The following is a 17,023-nucleotide window of genomic DNA, read 5'->3' as shown; positions in this document are numbered from 1 at the left end:
CCATTAAGAAGCTTTAATTTACTAATAACAACGTTAGAAAGTTTACTTATCCATTTGTATTGCTTTCAGTAATGTATATTACTGAACCTCCACTTCGATTAGAACAGTCACAAGAAGTTTCCTAATTGCCAAAACCGCAGATGTTTTTGTCCCGGTCTATGTTTGTTCGTTCATCTGATGCGTTCAACTTCTCTGACTATATTATCTCACTGGGCTCTAACGAAGGTGTGAGGATACACGGCAGCTTGCTTCCTAATCTCAAAAGAATTGAGTTTCATGCAAAAATGTTTAAAATCCCACCGAAAACAACCATCGCACGAACAATTCGGCTGAACCTTCTTTTACTCCTGCGTTTATTGGCAAGTTATCAACCATCTTGCTCATCTTTTTCAAGCCGACTTTCCTCTGGTTCGACGAGTTAACAGATATTTCTCAAGTAACTTGGCCTTTTCCTGTTCCATTGTGTTCGGGGAATGTTAAGCCATATGCCATGTATAGTTTGCTTCATCCTCTCAATACACGCTCAAAAATACGACACTCTGCTTGCTCTCGTACCTCGTCTCCTCAAAGAACGTAACAACATCAGTAGTTTGACGAGTGTAAATATGCATTGATGAGATCATGATTTATTATTACGCTGCCTTGGCATAATCGGGTTTCCCTTTGAGAATGGCGCCAAAAGTCTGTTGCAATCTAGGTATTGAGAGGACAATTTCCTTATCAACTACCTTATAGTCTTCCTTAATCTCTCTGAAGTCAAGATTGTAAGGAAATCGGTCAAGAGTGTACTTGAAAGGTCGGCCATCGGGTTTGAGCACGCGCAGACGGACAGTGGTCGCACGTTCTACGTCATATGAGCCTTCAAATAATATACACTGTCTGTGGGGCCACTTACCAGCACTAGGGAAATAAACGCTGCAATCCTCCATTCTGATCTCTCTTGGTTTAACCATCCCCTTGACCATCTCGTGCGCCACTGTTGTCAACTTCAAGAACCTTTTACCTTCACCTGACCCGTTTACAGGTCGCATCTGTACCATTGTAATCCTCGTGGCAATCGTAGAAGATGCAATTAGGAAACCAGCGAGTATCAAGGAGACACCTCCCATGAGAATAGGCTGGGCCGAAGAGTATACAGAGCCTGATACACGGTTACCCAGCTGTAACCAGAAACCACTATTCAAAGCCTTGAGCTTTTTTTTTTTTTTGCTTTTACGAGAAGGCGAAACGACTCACGCTCCAGCATACTCGGCTTCAATCTTTACCTTTTCCTCTTCTGTCAACTCTCTTTTGGGAGGGTCTGGGAGAGCATACCACGAGATCACAAACAGACCCCAGACGCCGGCAGCGAACAACAACAAGGGTGGACTAAAATCAGAAGGTCGGGCGAAGACAGTTCGTTCAAGGACAGTCACATCAGGAGAAGAAGATGGGATCTGACGCCATGGCCAGTTGGTGGCTGATGGTAATCGAGGTTGGAGTGTAGGGCCACGCCGTTGTAGAGCAGGATGACTGCCAGTGGTGGTGGGAGGTCGAGGGGTGGAGGTCGTGCTCGCTCTGCGGGAGGAGAGCTGGAGGAAGCAGAGGGTAGGGCGAGATCGGAGGGTGTTGGAAGGGTTTAGCGTGCTCCTGAGAGCGAGGATAGCTGTTCTTTCCATTTTTGTAAGTGGTCAATGGCGTTGCTTTTGACGTAAAAGGTGTTCTCGGAAATGTTCGAAAAAAAGAATCGGGCGCGATACAATAATTGCGACTGGGCGTAAATATCCAGTCTTTTTGGGCTACAATTGACAAGGCTCTTGTCCCTGATTATTTACTCCCAATAAAAGCAAAGAACTGCACAAAATTGGGCTCAAATAAACCTCTTCAGGCTGATGAGCCCCATTGCTCGTTCGACGGACATCTTCTTTTCCTACCATTTCCTTTGTGTGTTATTGAGGAACCACCCGCCTCCTAAAAATGTCCAGAAGGCATTCCCAATTCCGACCTTGTATCGATCTCCACCAAGGCGTCGTCAAACAAATTGTGGGCGGCACCCTTGATCTCACGTCTCAGTCTGGCGCTGGACCCACCGAGAACTTCGTTGCTACGTATGTCCTTTGCAAAATAAAAGCTGTACGGGTTGACTAATCTTATGCCTATTTTAGCCACCCTCCTTCCTACTTTGCCGACCTGTACAAGACTAACGACCTTGTTGGAGGACATATAATCAAGCTTGGTCCAGGAAATGACGAGGCTGCGAAGGAAGCAGTCAGCGCTTGGAGAAATGGTATGCAAGTCGGTGGTGGGATAACGGAAACCAATGCCCAGGAATGGCTAAATAATGGTGCCTCTAAGGTTAGTCTGCTGCTTCTAATGGTAGGGTCGAGACTGTGACTCACCGAATTCCAGGTGATTGTGACAAGTTACTTGTTTCCCAACGGCAAGTTTGATGAGGATAGGTTAAAACGCCTGGCAAACCAGGCTGGCAAGGACAAGCTTGTTGTTGACATTAGGTACAAAGTATAACAACGTGGGGAGAAGTCTTTGGACTGACTTGATTGCTTTTATAGCTGTCGTAAACGAGAAAACGGCTGGGTTGTAGCTATGAACGGGTGGAAGACTCTTACAGATATGGCCGTCACTAAGGGTGGATCCTTTTTGTACGACTCATCCGTCGACATTGTACCTGACCTATCTTGCAGAGAGTATACAGCTTGTAGAGCGATATTGCTCTGAATTGCTCATCCACGCTGCCGACGTTGAAGGATTATGTCAAGGCATCGATGAAGAACTTGTCACCCGTAAGTCCGCATGGGAGTTGATACAAGTTGTGCATCTTTGCGTCTTTGTCAATGCTTACATATTGCAAGGGCTTGGCGAGTGGGTAAGCATCCCCTGTACATACGCTGGCGGTGCCAAAGATATCTCCGACCTAGCCCTTGTTGACCGGTTATCAAACGGCAAAGTTGACCTTACTTTTGGCTCATCACTTGACATATTTGGAGGCAAGGGTGTCAAATTTACGGATTTGGTCAAGGCCGACAAAGAAGCCAAGGAGCAGTCAGTCTAAATGTAGTTTATACAGAAAGCAGTGATAACGCAGAACACCAACAAGGACAGCCTAAAATGTACAACTTGCATAGATTCAGACACATGCTAATGCACATCTACTATAATAATCTACTCTTCTCTCGGCGCCTTTCTTTTTTTACCCTTCTTGTTTCCTGATGCGGTGACACTTCCTGGAGTACCAATGTCCGACTCGTCTACATGATTACCACCAGCTAACAGAGACGCTCGACCACGAGATGCGTCACCGTTCGCCTTTCGGCTTTGGAGTGGAGTCGCCACGGACCGAGCAGGAGTATGGTTCGTGAGGTGAGAAGGCAAACGATTGCGAAGTGTGTCAGGCTTTCTACTAGCAGGTGTAAGGGGCGCTCGGGGAACTGAACAAGATATCAGCGAATGAAATGGAACAAAGAAGCAATCAGACATACTAGACGATAACAAGTCCTTGAAGAAAGCTTCGAGTTCCCTGATCTCTCCATCTTCAACAGCCCTGCCCTTGATTTCGCCGGCACTGGTCTCCTCAGCACCAGAGTCGTCAACCTCCATTTCATACACTACAGCCTCATCCCTAGTGACTTCCTTCACCTTTCTTTCATCTTTCGCAGCTGTGTTACCGTGCAATAATTCATCCATGAACGCGTCAAACAACAAGCCAGTAGGGGGCATGGTATGACTAGGACCTTCAAAGATGTCGGCAGGTCGACCTGACTTGTCAGATACACGTTGCTGTAGAGCAGAAGCGGTGGCGGTAATGGGCTCCTCAGTTTCGGGCTCTTCGAGGAAAGCACCTTTGCCGAACATCTCCTGCCAAATGGAAAGACCCTCCTTGGCTTGTGCTTGGCGGACACTGTTGGCCGACTCTGGCACAAGAGCAGCCGCGATATCACCAAAGCGATAGATCTCACCCGAGGGTGCAATACCGATGAAATGTAGAGACGAAGATGACTCCGACGCAGACGACTGGGACAAGGAGACAATCTGAGTGACTTTGGTATCGATAGAGATAGTTCGGAGGGGAGCAGGAGAATCGGGGGCAAACACTCGAAGTGTTGTGCTTGATGGTGCGTTGGAGGCAGAGATAAAATATGAGGCAGTAGAAGAAGTAATGAGGTTATCGGCGGCAAGGCTAGGCGATGACCAAGCAACTTCACAAGAGAGAAGATCCCACACTGCCACCCCTCTCCCTTTTCCAGTTCCAACCAACCACCTGCCTTCCTTGCCAATGAACCCGATGGTCATTATATCCGAGATAAGTCCATTGTCAAGCACCTTAAGCAAAATGTTGCTGCTAACATCCCAAAGAGTGACGACAGAGCCGTGAGAGAGAGCAAGAATGGAAACATCAGGTGAGAAGGCAGATGCTCGGATAGGAAGGTTGCGGTAATTGAAGGTCGAGCGACATGACCAGTAAACTTTTATCTCTGTCAGCTACTGTCGGTGATATGATAACATGAAAGTTGACATGAAAGAGGCCGTGCAAACATCCTCAGAGATAAAGAAGAAGAGGGGTATCCTCAGTAATAGTAGGACTGTTGAGCTTGAAAAAAGTTGCTCATCATAGGAATCGCACGGCCGGAATCCAAAAGAGAGACAGAAGGTAAAATACTCACGTTCTACGATTATAGGCTTCTTGGCGGAAACTTTGCCTGTGGACAATTGTCAGCTTGAATCTCATCACGCAAACAGTAATGGATTGAGCGGGAATGGAAAAGGATCAGGATTGCAGAATGAAGTCGCCACATTCCTCCGATGAAAAAGGAGTACGAATAAGGATGACAGTAATGTATAAGAAGTTCTCATCCGAGAAGAAAGAGACATGAGTTAGAAACGTGAACGACTGCTTACCTTGCTCACTCTTTCCCGACTGTCGGACATGCCAGATCTTGGCAACACCATCGGTTGAAGTAGTCAGGAGATACGGATCAGGGGTGGAAACGGGGTTCGAGGAGGTACCGGGGGCAGAAGGCGTAGGCGAAAAAGTGACAGAGCTGATATCCGATGTACCGTGAGGACGAGGGAACTGAGTGTTTACAAGGTATCTGGTGAAATGTAAGCAACATGCGCAGTCCAATACAATTATACACTAACCTATCATCCATCCACTTCCACATCTTCAAATTCTTAACTCTCCCACCACCTTCACCTTCATCACCTTCTCGACCTTCCATCGTAGCCATCCATATCGACTTGCCGTCTTGTTCATCTGAAAAGGCAACTTTCTCCACCTTGACAGGCTCATGCTCTTTTTCCTCTCTTCTGCTTACCCTATTAGAGGGTACAACCTCGAGGTCGAAAAGCACAGTAGACGCGATAGGGTCAATGAACTGAATGGTAGAAGGGTGAGAGGAAGGGACAACTAGTGAGCCAGTGGAAGGGTGAACGGAGAGAGGATAGGGAGTATCAGAAGAAGACGGGCGCAAAGGGTCTAGGCGAATACCCTGACCGACACTGGCGACTCGGTTGGAAGAAGCTCCTACTCGCACAACAGAACCGTCGGCGAGCGCCATCCACCACTCTTCTTCTCCAGCGGCGGTAGCCTTTCTGACAGCAAGGCTGACAATCGGACGTCCACCGAGTCGAGGGATATACTCCCTTCTGCCCGAGGCAAGATGCCATTGAACGAGCACGGATTCTTCGCCAACGGAAAGAAGTTGTGATCCAGAAGGTGTAAACGCGATGGCGGACACAGCGTGAGCGTGCCAGTGGAGCGACGTGGTAGGCAATCGCTTTTCGGTTTCAGGGCCTTGATTAGAGCCAACAACACCGCCCAAAGCCAATGAAGCAGCAGCGTCGACTTGTCGGAAAGCCTGAGTCAGACCGTGCCAGAGCCTGATGACACCCTTTTGATCACCGGTGGCGAACCAATCTTCTTCCGTAGCAGTCGCAAGAGTTTTCTCTGGACAAAACGCACCGCAAGTGAAAGGCTGGTCAGACACAAACTTGACACAAGTCGGTCGATCCTCCCATGGATCAGAGGATTTGAAAGGGGGAGTCGGCATACGATAGGTATAGGCCTTGTTCGCAGCAAGAGCAACGAGATAGGTGGATCGAGGAGACATAATGAGAGATACAGGACGGTTGGACAACTTCCCAAGAAGTATAGGATTGGAGTTACCGCCGAGAGGAGTCCTCAACAGTCTATAAGCCAACTTTTGCCCTGCTGTTTTTCTGTGTCAGAAGGTACCAAAAATCGTCGGGCCTTGACTTTTACTCACAATTTGATTGCTTGGCATGGGTTACAGCAGCAAAAAGCCACCATTTCCCAACAACCTGACCAAAGGCCACATGGTCCACTTTGGATTGAGGTTCATGAAAATCAATAGTTCTGATTAACCTGCCAGCCACCCAATCCCAGATCTTGATAGTACCATCCAACGAAGAGCTTACAATCTGAAAGGGATTTATGGGGGACAACTGAAGGGAGGTTATGGGTTTAGAGTGACCCCTGGGGTGGGTTGAAGAGAGAGTGGAGAGACGGGGAAAACTTGGTGAGGTGGAAGAGTGGATGTGGATAGAGGTGTGAACCACAGAAAAATAAAACCTTACTCAACCATCAGACTGAAGTTCCTCACAGAGTAACGATGAGGCAACTCACCTGCCGTCTTTGGACCAGACTGGTGGGACACGAGTGAACTCATTTTGGGCGACCGGTATATGGTCCCAGTGCTCACTATCATCTCTTCGCCGAGGCGCTCGGCAAGTCGATGACTCACCCTGTCCCCCCACTGAGTCATCTGTAGGCAAAGATGGCAATCCATTGGGTGCCTGCCTTTTTCTCCTCTTCTTACCAGCCTTTGCTCCGTCAACAAGGGTTACGTCCCCGTTAACGTCAACGGCACGCTCTTTGCCTTTTGAACGGGAGGAAGAGACATCGCCCTCGGTGGCTATTCTGTTCCTATGCCTATGTCTTACCGGACGAGGCTTTATTTGCGAATTTTCAGCCATTATGGCAAATTGAAAGAAGAAATGCAAAGGGGAAATTTTTTATCCACCAGCAACGACCAGCAAAAAAGTTAACTAAGTGGGGGGAAGTATAGAAATGTGTGAGACGCGAGAAGATTCTGGGAACAATGAGGAATTTCGAGCATGAAATATTTAGTTTCAGGTTTGTAAAATGACAAAAAGTAGTTCGGTTTTATAACGGCTGGTCTTAGTTAGGTTGAAAAGTAAGAAATTAGACCCAATTTTATTCTAATGGGGCTGGGCCACGGCTCAGGCTGAATTCTGGCGACTTTCACGAACAGCTGTCCTCTTCAATCAACTTCGGGGCTTCAACAGGTAACAAGATCGCCTGGTGGAACTCATTATGCACTACGTGGGAGGCAAAGAAGCGAGGGAGAATGTTGATAAAAGAATGGTTTTGGTCAGATGATTCTGATAGGATGTGCCAAGACTGCCATTCATCACTAATAGACATGCGACGACAACCTGCAGTGCCCCTCTATGATATCGCTGCATCTGTCACCCTCTTTATCGGCTATGCAAATGCCGCTACGTACAATAATGCGAAGAAACTCCAACGCCATGATGTAACACAGTATTATATGCTAACAGATATTAAAGTCAGCCACACTACGCGCATTATAAAAAGGTCGGACTGTACAAGTACTTGTACTGCGGAAGGTAACATACCTCATGATGGATATCAACCTAAACTCCAAACCACCTTCTGGGTCGGCAGTCTGTTTCAATAATTCGCAGGTCAGGGTATGCTCTCCAGGTTCGAGGCCTTCTCTAATTGTTACGGCTCTGGACATGATTCTCGTAAGCCCTCCAGTTCTACAATGTCCAGAACGAAGCTCACCGTCCAATATTGTAGGGCTCTTTCCAATACCCATCCAACTTTATGGCCTTCTCAACCTCTTCATCTACCCAACACTTCGCACTCCCTTGATGATACTGATATGAACGCAAGTACTGTACCTCTATTTTACCCATATTTGTTTTAAGTTTGAAAGATACTCGGGAGCCGGGGACATCGGCCACAAGGTAATGTTTCTCTTTCCAGTTCCATTTACGCCTTACGGTAACTTATTAGTGAGGCCCCAAAAAGCTCAAATAACGCATACTTACCAACCATTGTTCTCAACAGGTACGAGCGGATGCTTCTCACTATTTGCTGAGAAACATTGGGGTTTGATAGTCGGGAGGACAAGATCTTTGTCGTACTTCATATTTATTTGCATCTGCACAGAATCAATGAGTTTTAACAAGATTGCCGGTATAAAATCAGGACAAGCTCACCCTTGGGATAGGCTCAACCGGATAAAGCTGATCGATCGACATTGAATCCGCTCCAGGGATACCTTGCTCGTACTTGTCCATTTCACATATTTGAGAATCCATGTAGGCCGCTCCTATTCTACCCATGACATTATGTCCTTTCCTCGAAATCTATTGCGTACGTCAGTAACTGTCAATTTTGATTCGCTCAGCGTCTAAACTTACATGGCGCAGGTCAATGTCGCCTTCGGGATGGACGAAGAAATACTCGGAGATGAGAGATTCATTTTTGAGCATGTCGTTCAAAAGGGCATTGCGGAGAGAGAGTACAGGGAGATCGTAAAATTGGGCAATGCTTTGATGCTGAGCACCTAGGCATTAGTTTCAGGAAGCGTGAATCTAGTGATGACACATACCAAATCACCTCCCAGTGTTATCGAGTTGAACATGAGGGCGAAAACGCTGATAACGAGTGAGACAGATACCTCTTCGGCCATTATTCTGAGACGTACTGCAGATTCACAATCGCTGGCGACGTGGGCAAATCTAATAGACTCCTCACTAAAAGCTCATAAGAATCAATATTCCGTAGAAGCCTGTCCCATTTCAGTTATGACTCAGCCCACCAATGTATTCTACACTCACAGCTCGTCGTTAATGGCTTGTTCAAGAAAGATAAGATCAAGGTCTGCAGGTACATGCTCCTCCCAGCAATAAGAAAAGTAACCAGTACCTGTGTGGTTCAATGGTCAGTAACGAGTGCTACTTGATAATCATTGAATCTTACCGGTCGCTCCTTGCCCGCCATTGATGTACCCATGCTTTCCCTCTTTCCTTCCGCTATCATCTGTCTTGACTCCGTTAGGTGCAGGATAAAGACTAACGAGGTGGTCGAATATGATACGATGGAGGTTAGTAGGTGTGTCAGGATAGTATGGTTCATTATAACGATTTAATCCGTAGCCTTTTGTGACTACTCGAGTGTTCAGCCATTGATTTGTACAGATGAAAAGCACGCTCACCAGAGCCACCGATGGCACCGACATTAATGGTCTCGCCTCGTCTGAGTTTGGCTAATACTCGTTTGAGTCGGCGGTTGGTGCCCGAAAATGCCAGTGATCGCTTGAGATTGTCCTCCCTATTACACGTTGGTTACTTCCTCTTGAAGACCCCCGGCACTTACCCAATCTCTTCACAAAGGACCGGGTCCACTTCGCACATGCTGCAACCTCTGGCAGGCACAGTCAAGAAGGCCCCATCATCCGACCACCTGGTCAGCCCATACTTGGCGAGTTCCTTCCAAGCCTCATCCCCCATGAGTCCATGAGCTTTATCGGTTGGCAGGAAGAGAGTTATGAGGACGATGATATTGAGCATGACGGAAATGCCGAGGTATATCCTCACCTTACTCCTGGTTACGAGCATGCTGGAACTGTTCACGAGCATGTGGGAGGTGGGATGCTGCGGAGTAAACGGCAGGGAAAATGACAATTTTATTTAGAGGCAGTTGTGATAGGGATGTGGATAGAAGTAATGATTTTTGTTCGACGCGACTTTTGCTACAACAAACAAAAGCCGGCAAACAGCGGCCATTGGAGTCGTAATGGTGATGGTGTTGGTTGGTGGTACAGTATGCTGGAACAATGGAGATCGGAATTCATCACAATGGGCACTATTCTCCCAGAAGGCTTCAGTCGACGTGGGCCGGATGGCGGGACCTGGTGTGGAGATCTTTGAGTTCTCGACTTCTTGAGCTGCCGAGTAATTATCCGAAAGGTCCCCACAGGGGAGCCGGTTCACTTGTGTAAGTAGTGCTTTTATGGGTGAAATTTGATGAGAGCTGGAAACGGACACTAAAATTGAAAGATTTATGAAGCGATATCCAACAGGCACCATAGGCACCATTCAAAGCGCGTCTTCCGAGGACGCCAACCCTGAATAAACGATGCCCTTTTCAGGGCTTGGTCGGCCGGATTTATTTAGGTCTCCACCCCCATTTCTTTTGGGACACGCCTCCCCTGTCATTCTCACCGGCAAACCTCCATTTTCTTCAATCCCGTATACCTTTTCAGCATGAGGAACTTCCTTGCCAGTAACTGCTCTCCTCCCAATTCCTATAAAAGAAATGAGATATGCGATTTTGAAAATGGTGAAATGTTGGCGCAGATCAGATGCAAAATGCACTTTTGTGAAGTGGGAAGGGTCCGAACTCCTAGGCACGGTCAGAAGGCCCAGGTACGGCGACGTTCATTTTTATTCCAACGCTGCCGAACGCACCCTTATTAGCGTCCGCCACATGAAGCCTATCAATCAATCTGCCCCGCGAACTTGGTGCCTCTTCGGAGACCCGTCGATGTCCGTCGAAAGGCTTGGGTCAAGAACCAAATGAATCCAACCCACGCACCATCACTCATCATCAGTTGGTTATCAGTATAGAAACGTCCAACGCTTCAGACACCTTTTTGTCTCCCGGTTAGATTTTTCGTCATCCTGTTACACCCCCGTCTTATTTACCTCCTATCATACATGTGCAACCTGCAATCCTGTCTGGAAGTTAATACGCTCTGTTTTGCGCCCAGGTATCAGTCTATTCCCATGTCAGCGTTAGAGAAGGATGGTACAGAAAAGATGACCCGAAAACAAGGCAACTCAAAGTCTGTGATCTGAAAAGATCAATTAATGTGGATGAGACGAGCTTCTGATGGTGATGCTAATGGAGTGATATGCCATGGCACTGCAGATTGTTTTCATTGGCTTGATTGATAGCACGATGGATCTTTTCAATGAAACTGATCCGATCAGCTCAAAGGACAGTTGGAGTTGACAAATAGCAACAAAATAAAATGCATTTTCGAAGTCGTCGACATAATGGCGAGTCGGTGGCCAGATTGTCCGCACGAATTCTTCCCCGATTTGGAAAACCTCTGTAGAAAATATTTGATCCTGTTACTGATCTGAAGGGACATGTTTGAAAAAGGGGCGTACTGATTCCGGGCGTCCCGTTGGCCCGATCTCAGCTTGTTCGCAACACATGGCTTAATAAGGAGATTGGAAGGTTGGCGGGAGGGCAATTAATTGCAAGGGTGTCCTTGATGCTTCGGAGATACAGAGGATTGCAGAAAATGGAAGTCCGCAGGTGGGACGGAATGAAGTGTCAGCCACCCCAGTAGTGTAAATCTTATTCTCTATATATTAATATTCCCCGCCTCACCTTCAAATTTTCCTCACTTTTCGCCTTCGTTCCCATCCATCACCCCCACAACCCCAATTCAACCACCACCGTTACGTAGACAAAAATCGGCTCTACATGCCTATACCCTTTTCAGAAGTGCATGCATTGAACCAATGCATGGACGTGAAAAACGTCCCCAAAAAAATCGGGGTTGTGCCTGAAGTCGTGCCTGATGAGACGGATTTTTTGTTCGTTGCCGCCATATGCACGACGGATATCGCCGTCGTTTCATTCGTCGTCGTTCGTGAAAAAATAACCTCCAGTTTCCAGAACTTCAACTTTCTTATGTTTCTTCTTCTGTTATACGTATTTTCTCATGCCACGTTCCTGGACCTTCTACTGCACTATAAATTGCTTTAACTGCCTTTATTCCTCTAAAACGCACCTATCCCGACGACACCTCTTGCCATCCTTCCCCTATCCCTAAAAACGTCCCCGTGGCCGCCCGCCACGCCTGGAGACCCGCCTTCGCCAACTGTCCATCCTCAGTCACACTCAATCAACCGCCAGCTTCCTCCAGTGGTCCCCTCCCTCGCGATGACGTTCCCCGAGCTTTACGGCCCCTCGAACCAAACAACAATGGCAATCGTCATAAATTGGCTGCCTGCGATGTGTTATGCCTAAAATAACATGCTAGGTTTTGGATAGACATGACAAGGCTTGAGGTGACGAACGCTCTTCAGCCGCCCACCCCACAATAAATGCTGCGCCAATGAAGCCGTACAACTAACTACCTCTACCTACAAATCCTAAACCTGAATTCTACGAGCTTTTGACCGCTAATTCCGAAGATACGTCCCCTCTCTAGCCAATCAGACCTACCGCGTTTTTGGGTGATAAGAGCGTTGTCGTTGGCAAATGCCTTGACTTCACCGGCAGCATATGTCACAAGGGGCCCGAGTCACAACACATTTATCCATCTACGCCACCTATCTCAACAGGTAAATTACCGAAAACTCCCTCTCATAAATTGCGCACTCCTTCGAACTAAACAAAGCGGCATTCTGACCCGTTGTTCGTCATACCGCCTACATATAAATCACATGTACTGTCCAACAAACCACCCGACCTAATAAAGTAAACAAGAACTAGATGTAACCTCATACCCCTTTGAGTGCTAGGTTTTGTCGCCCATTCCAATGCGGGCGAAAATACTTTTTTACAGTGTCTGGGACGACAATTTATGCGCATCCCACGCTTACACAAACCATAGGATCCGTGACATGGTCATGAACATTTCAATACACCGCGTCGTTGACCGGGTGAACAAGTACATGTCTTTTTCCTTTCAAGACGGCCAATGCGTTGAATTGTACGGCCCAGATTTAAGGAAGGTCGATGAACTCTGTCATTGAACTTGCCGACGTGCACGCAGTTTGTGAATGCGCCTGACAGTACATGATATCAATGACCGGCTTTCCGCAGAAGAGGAGGGAGCATGGTACCGTCCTTTTGTCCGACCCAGACTTCAACAGCGATGGCCCAAATCGCTGAAAAATAGCAAGAAGTCTAAGTAGAAGATAGCCTTCATCAATCGTTATTTTTGAAGTTTCACGTACAGGACTGACACTCTTGCTTGGATAATATTCTTGTTCGGATGATAGATGGAAGTGTATCTCAACTGACAGATCACTAATAGGTGATCGTATCCTCTTTTAGGCAATACGCACGTTTCTTGGCCCTCTGGGGCAGAACGCGCTGTCCTTGCCTGCCCAAGAATCGTACGTGCAATATGATGGAATACCGTCATGTATCGGCGTCATCGATGGAACTGAGATTGTACTGCAACAAGCACCGTCAATTGGGGGGGAAGGCGCACACGATGCACATGCACAGTTACAAAGAGAGATATGGTTATAAAATGATCGCTGCGGTCGATCATCTGAAAAGATTTAGATATGTTTTGTTCGGCTTCTCTGCGGCTGCCAGTGATCAGATGACCCAAGATCTCTCAGATCTGCACAGGAACACCGAACTGTTCTTCTCCTCAACGTAATATGTGCTGGGCGACGCTAATATGAAATCGTCAAACACAGTTCTACCGCTATTCAAGCGAGAGGGAAGAAGGCATGTTGTCCCAGTCGGACCCAAGATAGATGAGTCTTTTCCCACCAACAGTTCCTAATGACTCATCTTATGCCAGGCCTCTTTCAAGCACAAGTGTGCCAAAGCTCGGGTGATAGTTAAACAGGCAATTGGTATCCTCAAAAACCGCCGTTGGCAAATTCTACAAGACTCTCGTCTTAACTGCCGGACAATAAACGGATGGGCCTCGCCTTCTTTACCTGGTCACTCAAGCCTGCTTAGTTCTCCATAACCTTCTGGTTTAGATTTGGAAGGACTCGTTGATTGTGACTGAAGTGGAGGAAGTGAAGAGTATTCGTGGAAGAGTCAAGGGAACTGGTGGGGAATTAGCAAATAACAGGAGGATGAAGTCGTTGCGGAAATGATCAAGGAGGAAGTTTGTAACGATGATCCCGCTTTTGATGTCACTGAATCTGAACGTGAACTGCCAAAGATGAGACATGCATACAGAAAGATACAGGATATCAACTATCTTCGCTGACTGCCTTCTTGAGTTCCGCGAAACCCAGAAATTGCTTCTTGCAAGGAGTTGTTCATTTGAAGAGCAATCCTCGCAGCCTACCGCAGCACTGCAGTTTCTGCCTCGTCGTGTCTCATCCTCTGCTCGTAATAATACTTTTGGATATTAATTTAAGTGAATTTTCAAAATATATTTAATTATGAAGGGGAAGATAAGAAGCTTATTAAGAAAGAGGAGGTTTATCTTCTTCTTAAATAAGAACATGCTATAATTCTAATTCCACCTCATGCATCTTTTGCTTCCGCTCGCATATGCATTTCCAGTTTCTCTTTTGTCTGTTTTTACGAGGCTCTATCGATCCACAAAAACATCTGTACCCACACAAAATGGCCAACTTCGTTCTCCCTCCCATCCACGATAACTCTGACGGCTCATGGGGTCCCAGCACTAGTACCCTTCCTGCACAGTTCAAGGAGTGCGTACCACCTAGCGCGCGAAAACGAGACTAACCCCGTCGTAGCATTCCTTACGCTCCCTTCTCCAAGTCTGACAAAATCACTCGAATCGCCGACTGGCACGATCCTCAAGCCGAAGCCGCCGCTGGAACCCGTACTGCCCGTACCGTTCAATCCGGTGGCCGACGAACTGCTTATGGCGCTGCTGAAGGAACCGTTTTCGGCTTTGTTCACGATGAGGACGAGAAGAGTTTCTCGCTCGTTGACAGCGGTGTTAGGGTTGGTGCTAGAGGCAAGGCCCCTATCAGGGGAAGGAGTGTTAGGGGTGTTGCTTCAGCCAGGGGTGCCAGAGGACGAGGTGGTCAACGAGGTGGATTCAGCACAAGGGGTGGCAGGGGTGGTGCCCGAGGTGGATATGGTGACTGGAACAAGCCTCAGCGAACTAGGGACTCTTCTGTCACTATCGGTCCTGAATGGGAGGTTCTTGAGGAGATCGACTTTAACCGTCTGTCTAAATTGAGCCTTTCTGTCGAGGACCCTGAGGATCTGTACGTAAATCAGTGTTGAGATTGTTCGTTCGGGGCTGATGTCTGGATAGTGCTTCATACGGTACCGTGCAAGCTTACGACAAGACCTTTGATCGAATCAACACCAGGAATGAGAAGCCCCTCGAGATTGTCAATCGTGTCAGGTACAACCCCTCTACCAGCGATGATCCCATCATCTCTCAGGTTGGTCTTTGCATCACTCTCCGAATATCCAATCTGATAAAGTTGTATCTAGTACGCCGAAAAGAAAGAGGCTCAAATTTTTGCAACTGACTCTATCCTTGCTGTCCTCATGTGTGCGGGTCGATCCGTAAACTCTTGGGATATCATCATCGAACACCGAAACGGTCAAGTCTTTTTCGACAAGCGAGAGTCTGGGCCTCTCGACTACATCACCGTCAACGAGAACGCCGCCGACCCCCCTGTTGACTCTGATGACGTTAGCAACATTAATTCTGCCGGTTCCCTCTCTCTCGAGGCCACCTACATCTCTCACAACTTCTCTTCTCAAGTCTCTGCCAACTCCAAATCTAAGGCGTATACCCCCAACCCCAACCCTTTCTACTCGCCCGAAGTCGAGTCTGAACCTCCTGCGTCCACTCTGTACAAGTACAGGAAGTTCGACCTTTCCATCGATGAAGAAGAGCAGTTTAGTGTCATTCTCCGAACCGAGGCTGACGCCTATCTTGGCAAGAAGGAAGTCCTCGTCACTGTCAAGGCCCTCAATGAGTATGACCCTCGTGTCCAGGGTGGTTCTGGCAAGCCCCTTGACTGGAGGAAGAATCTCGACACTCAGAAGGGTGCTATCCTTGCTAGCGAGATGAAGAACAACAGCGCCAAGTTTGCTCGATGGGCTATCCAGTCTATCTTGGCCGGTGTTGAGCAGATGAAGATGGGTTACATTTCTCGAGCCAACCCCAGAGATGCCCAAAGACATACCATCGTCGGCGTGCAATCATTTAAGCCTCTTGACTTTGCTAGACAGATGAACGTCTCCCTTGCCAACGGTTGGGGTATCGTGCGAACTATTGCTGACCTTGTGCTCAAGCAGCCTGAAGGCAAGTTTGTCCTTGTCAAGGATCCCAATAACGTAAGTTTTCTTTTGATTTCCTCGTTGTATGATACCAGGAGCTGACTGGATGGTTGAACAGCCCTTGGTGAGGTTGTACAAGGTTCCTGACGACACTTTCGAAGCTGGTGCGGAGGAGGAGGAAGAAGAACAGGACGAGGAGTAGATATTTACCTTGGTTGTAGATATGGAGTAATGCATTAGTTTGAGGCCTCAGCTGCTGATAAAATTCGAAGGCTATTCGGGATGATTGGGGAAATTTTTTATGTTCTCGTTGTTGGTGATTGAAGGGTTAGATGCATTAAGGGATATATACGAGCAAGAGTAAATCGTATAAACAGGAGGTAAAAAAGGCGTAGTATTGTGGGTGGCCGAGTATTTGGCATGTTGGCACGCAAGGAGTTTACAAGAAGCGAGTTGTAATCCCCGGGAAGCGATTTACTAATGACACTGTTACTTTGCCTAATCAAGTGATTTTGGACCTGTTATCTTGTAGCTCGCACTTGCATCAAGCCCATCGGGCCAAAAAAGCGGATCGTACAAGTCTTCCATATTTATATATTATTATCCATCTCCTATACTCTGAGGAAAACATCCCCATTATGAGCCAACTATCAGATCTTGAACTCGTCGCTCAGGCCATGGACCCCTCCGACAAACCCTCCGAACCTATCTCAAATCCCGATCGTACATCGCCCAAAGTAGCAAACAATTCCAACGAACCGCTCAGACTCGCCAACTTGCCAGAGGGGGTAGACGCATCCACTTTGACAGCAGACGATCTTGCCTCTCTTCACCCTCTATTATCTTCTCTCTCCTTGTCACCTGAAGAGCTGGAAGGACTGGATGAATCCCAGATGGGAGAAATATTAGCACAGATGGAAGCAGCGGACGGAGTGGCGG

The 17,023-nt window shown here is 47.4% G+C and overlaps 5 protein-coding genes across 5 annotated transcripts; 2 read left to right on the top strand and 3 right to left on the bottom strand.

Moving 5' to 3' along the window:
• Nucleotides 1-521: 521 nt before the first annotated feature.
• Nucleotides 522-1,699, bottom strand: CNB01470 (hypothetical protein). The gene is made up of 3 exons (XM_024656476.1): nt 1,237-1,699; nt 896-1,176; nt 522-844 (listed from the first exon to the last, which is right to left on the bottom strand). The coding sequence occupies exons 1-3, from the start codon at nt 1,656-1,658 to the stop codon at nt 633-635; spliced, it is 915 nt and encodes a 304-aa protein (XP_024512129.1). The 5' UTR covers nt 1,659-1,699; the 3' UTR covers nt 522-632.
• Nucleotides 1,700-1,795: 96 nt separating this feature from the next.
• Nucleotides 1,796-3,160, top strand: CNB01460 (1-(5-phosphoribosyl)-5-[(5- phosphoribosylamino)methylideneamino]imidazole-4- carboxamide isomerase, putative). The gene is made up of 7 exons (XM_568820.2): nt 1,796-2,087; nt 2,145-2,334; nt 2,389-2,492; nt 2,550-2,626; nt 2,682-2,780; nt 2,850-3,039; nt 3,100-3,160. Exons 1-7 carry the CDS (start codon nt 1,957-1,959, stop codon nt 3,137-3,139), a joined length of 831 nt encoding a protein of 276 aa, XP_568820.1. The 5' UTR covers nt 1,796-1,956; the 3' UTR covers nt 3,140-3,160.
• On the bottom strand, nt 3,101-7,002 carry CNB01450 (conserved hypothetical protein). Its single transcript, XM_568819.2, has 7 exons — nt 6,644-7,002; nt 6,264-6,589; nt 5,137-6,208; nt 4,894-5,087; nt 4,659-4,694; nt 3,477-4,460; nt 3,101-3,425 (listed from the first exon to the last, which is right to left on the bottom strand). Exons 1-7 carry the CDS (start codon nt 6,991-6,993, stop codon nt 3,160-3,162), a joined length of 3,228 nt encoding a protein of 1,075 aa, XP_568819.1. The 5' UTR covers nt 6,994-7,002; the 3' UTR covers nt 3,101-3,159.
• A 424-nt stretch (nt 7,003-7,426) lies between these two features.
• Nucleotides 7,427-9,899, bottom strand: CNB01440 (CAP64 gene product - related). The gene is made up of 13 exons (XM_024656475.1): nt 9,455-9,899; nt 9,294-9,409; nt 9,059-9,244; nt 8,917-9,004; nt 8,784-8,867; nt 8,688-8,733; nt 8,497-8,634; nt 8,293-8,442; nt 8,122-8,234; nt 7,853-8,068; nt 7,681-7,797; nt 7,548-7,595; nt 7,427-7,489 (listed from the first exon to the last, which is right to left on the bottom strand). Exons 1-12 carry the CDS (start codon nt 9,715-9,717, stop codon nt 7,589-7,591), a joined length of 1,524 nt encoding a protein of 507 aa, XP_024512128.1. The 5' UTR covers nt 9,718-9,899; the 3' UTR covers nt 7,427-7,489; nt 7,548-7,588.
• A 4,494-nt stretch (nt 9,900-14,393) lies between these two features.
• CNB01420 (Eukaryotic translation initiation factor 3 subunit 7, putative) lies at nt 14,394-16,374 on the top strand. The gene is made up of 5 exons (XM_568814.2): nt 14,394-14,523; nt 14,569-15,051; nt 15,102-15,234; nt 15,287-16,141; nt 16,203-16,374. Exons 1-5 carry the CDS (start codon nt 14,435-14,437, stop codon nt 16,284-16,286), a joined length of 1,644 nt encoding a protein of 547 aa, XP_568814.1. The 5' UTR covers nt 14,394-14,434; the 3' UTR covers nt 16,287-16,374.
• The last annotated feature ends 649 nt before the right edge of the window (nt 16,375-17,023 follow it).

The sequence above is a fragment of the Cryptococcus neoformans genome (genome assembly GCF_000091045.1).
Source record: "Cryptococcus neoformans var. neoformans JEC21 chromosome 2 sequence".
Taxonomy (NCBI): Eukaryota; Fungi; Basidiomycota; class Tremellomycetes; order Tremellales; family Cryptococcaceae; genus Cryptococcus; species Cryptococcus deneoformans.
This window is presented reverse-complemented; position numbering and strand designations above follow the sequence as displayed.

Excerpts from the sequence above, each read along its gene's own strand:
- CNB01420 (XM_568814.2), top strand. The coding sequence starts at position 14,435 with ATGGCCAACTTCGTTCTCCCTCCCATCCACGATAACTCTGACGGCTCA. Across the intron at positions 15,235-15,286 it reads ATGATCCCATCATCTCTCAG|TACGCCGAAAAGAAAGAGGC; the intron begins GTTGGTCTTTGC and ends AGTTGTATCTAG. Across the intron at positions 16,142-16,202 it reads TTGTCAAGGATCCCAATAAC|CCCTTGGTGAGGTTGTACAA; the intron begins GTAAGTTTTCTT and ends ATGGTTGAACAG.
- CNB01440 (XM_024656475.1), bottom strand. The coding sequence starts at position 9,717 with ATGCTCGTGAACAGTTCCAGCATGCTCGTAACCAGGAGTAAGGTGAGG. Across the intron at positions 9,245-9,293 it reads CGGTGCCATCGGTGGCTCTG|TCACAAAAGGCTACGGATTA; the intron begins GTGAGCGTGCTT and ends ACACTCGAGTAG. Across the intron at positions 7,798-7,852 it reads GAGCCCTACAATATTGGACG|AGCCGTAACAATTAGAGAAG; the intron begins GTGAGCTTCGTT and ends AATCATGTCCAG.
- CNB01450 (XM_568819.2), bottom strand. The coding sequence starts at position 6,993 with ATGGCTGAAAATTCGCAAATAAAGCCTCGTCCGGTAAGACATAGGCAT. Across the intron at positions 4,461-4,658 it reads GAAGCCTATAATCGTAGAAC|TTTACTGGTCATGTCGCTCG; the intron begins GTGAGTATTTTA and ends CAGAGATAAAAG. Across the intron at positions 3,426-3,476 it reads CAAGGACTTGTTATCGTCTA|TTCCCCGAGCGCCCCTTACA; the intron begins GTATGTCTGATT and ends TATCTTGTTCAG.
- CNB01460 (XM_568820.2), top strand. The coding sequence starts at position 1,957 with ATGTCCAGAAGGCATTCCCAATTCCGACCTTGTATCGATCTCCACCAA. Across the intron at positions 2,493-2,549 it reads AAGCTTGTTGTTGACATTAG|CTGTCGTAAACGAGAAAACG; the intron begins GTACAAAGTATA and ends TTGCTTTTATAG. Across the intron at positions 2,781-2,849 it reads CGATGAAGAACTTGTCACCC|GGCTTGGCGAGTGGGTAAGC; the intron begins GTAAGTCCGCAT and ends ACATATTGCAAG.
- CNB01470 (XM_024656476.1), bottom strand. The coding sequence starts at position 1,658 with ATGGAAAGAACAGCTATCCTCGCTCTCAGGAGCACGCTAAACCCTTCC. Across the intron at positions 1,177-1,236 it reads GAAGCCGAGTATGCTGGAGC|TGGTTTCTGGTTACAGCTGG; the intron begins GTGAGTCGTTTC and ends GGCTTTGAATAG. Across the intron at positions 845-895 it reads CGTTTATTTCCCTAGTGCTG|AACGTGCGACCACTGTCCGT; the intron begins GTAAGTGGCCCC and ends CATATGACGTAG.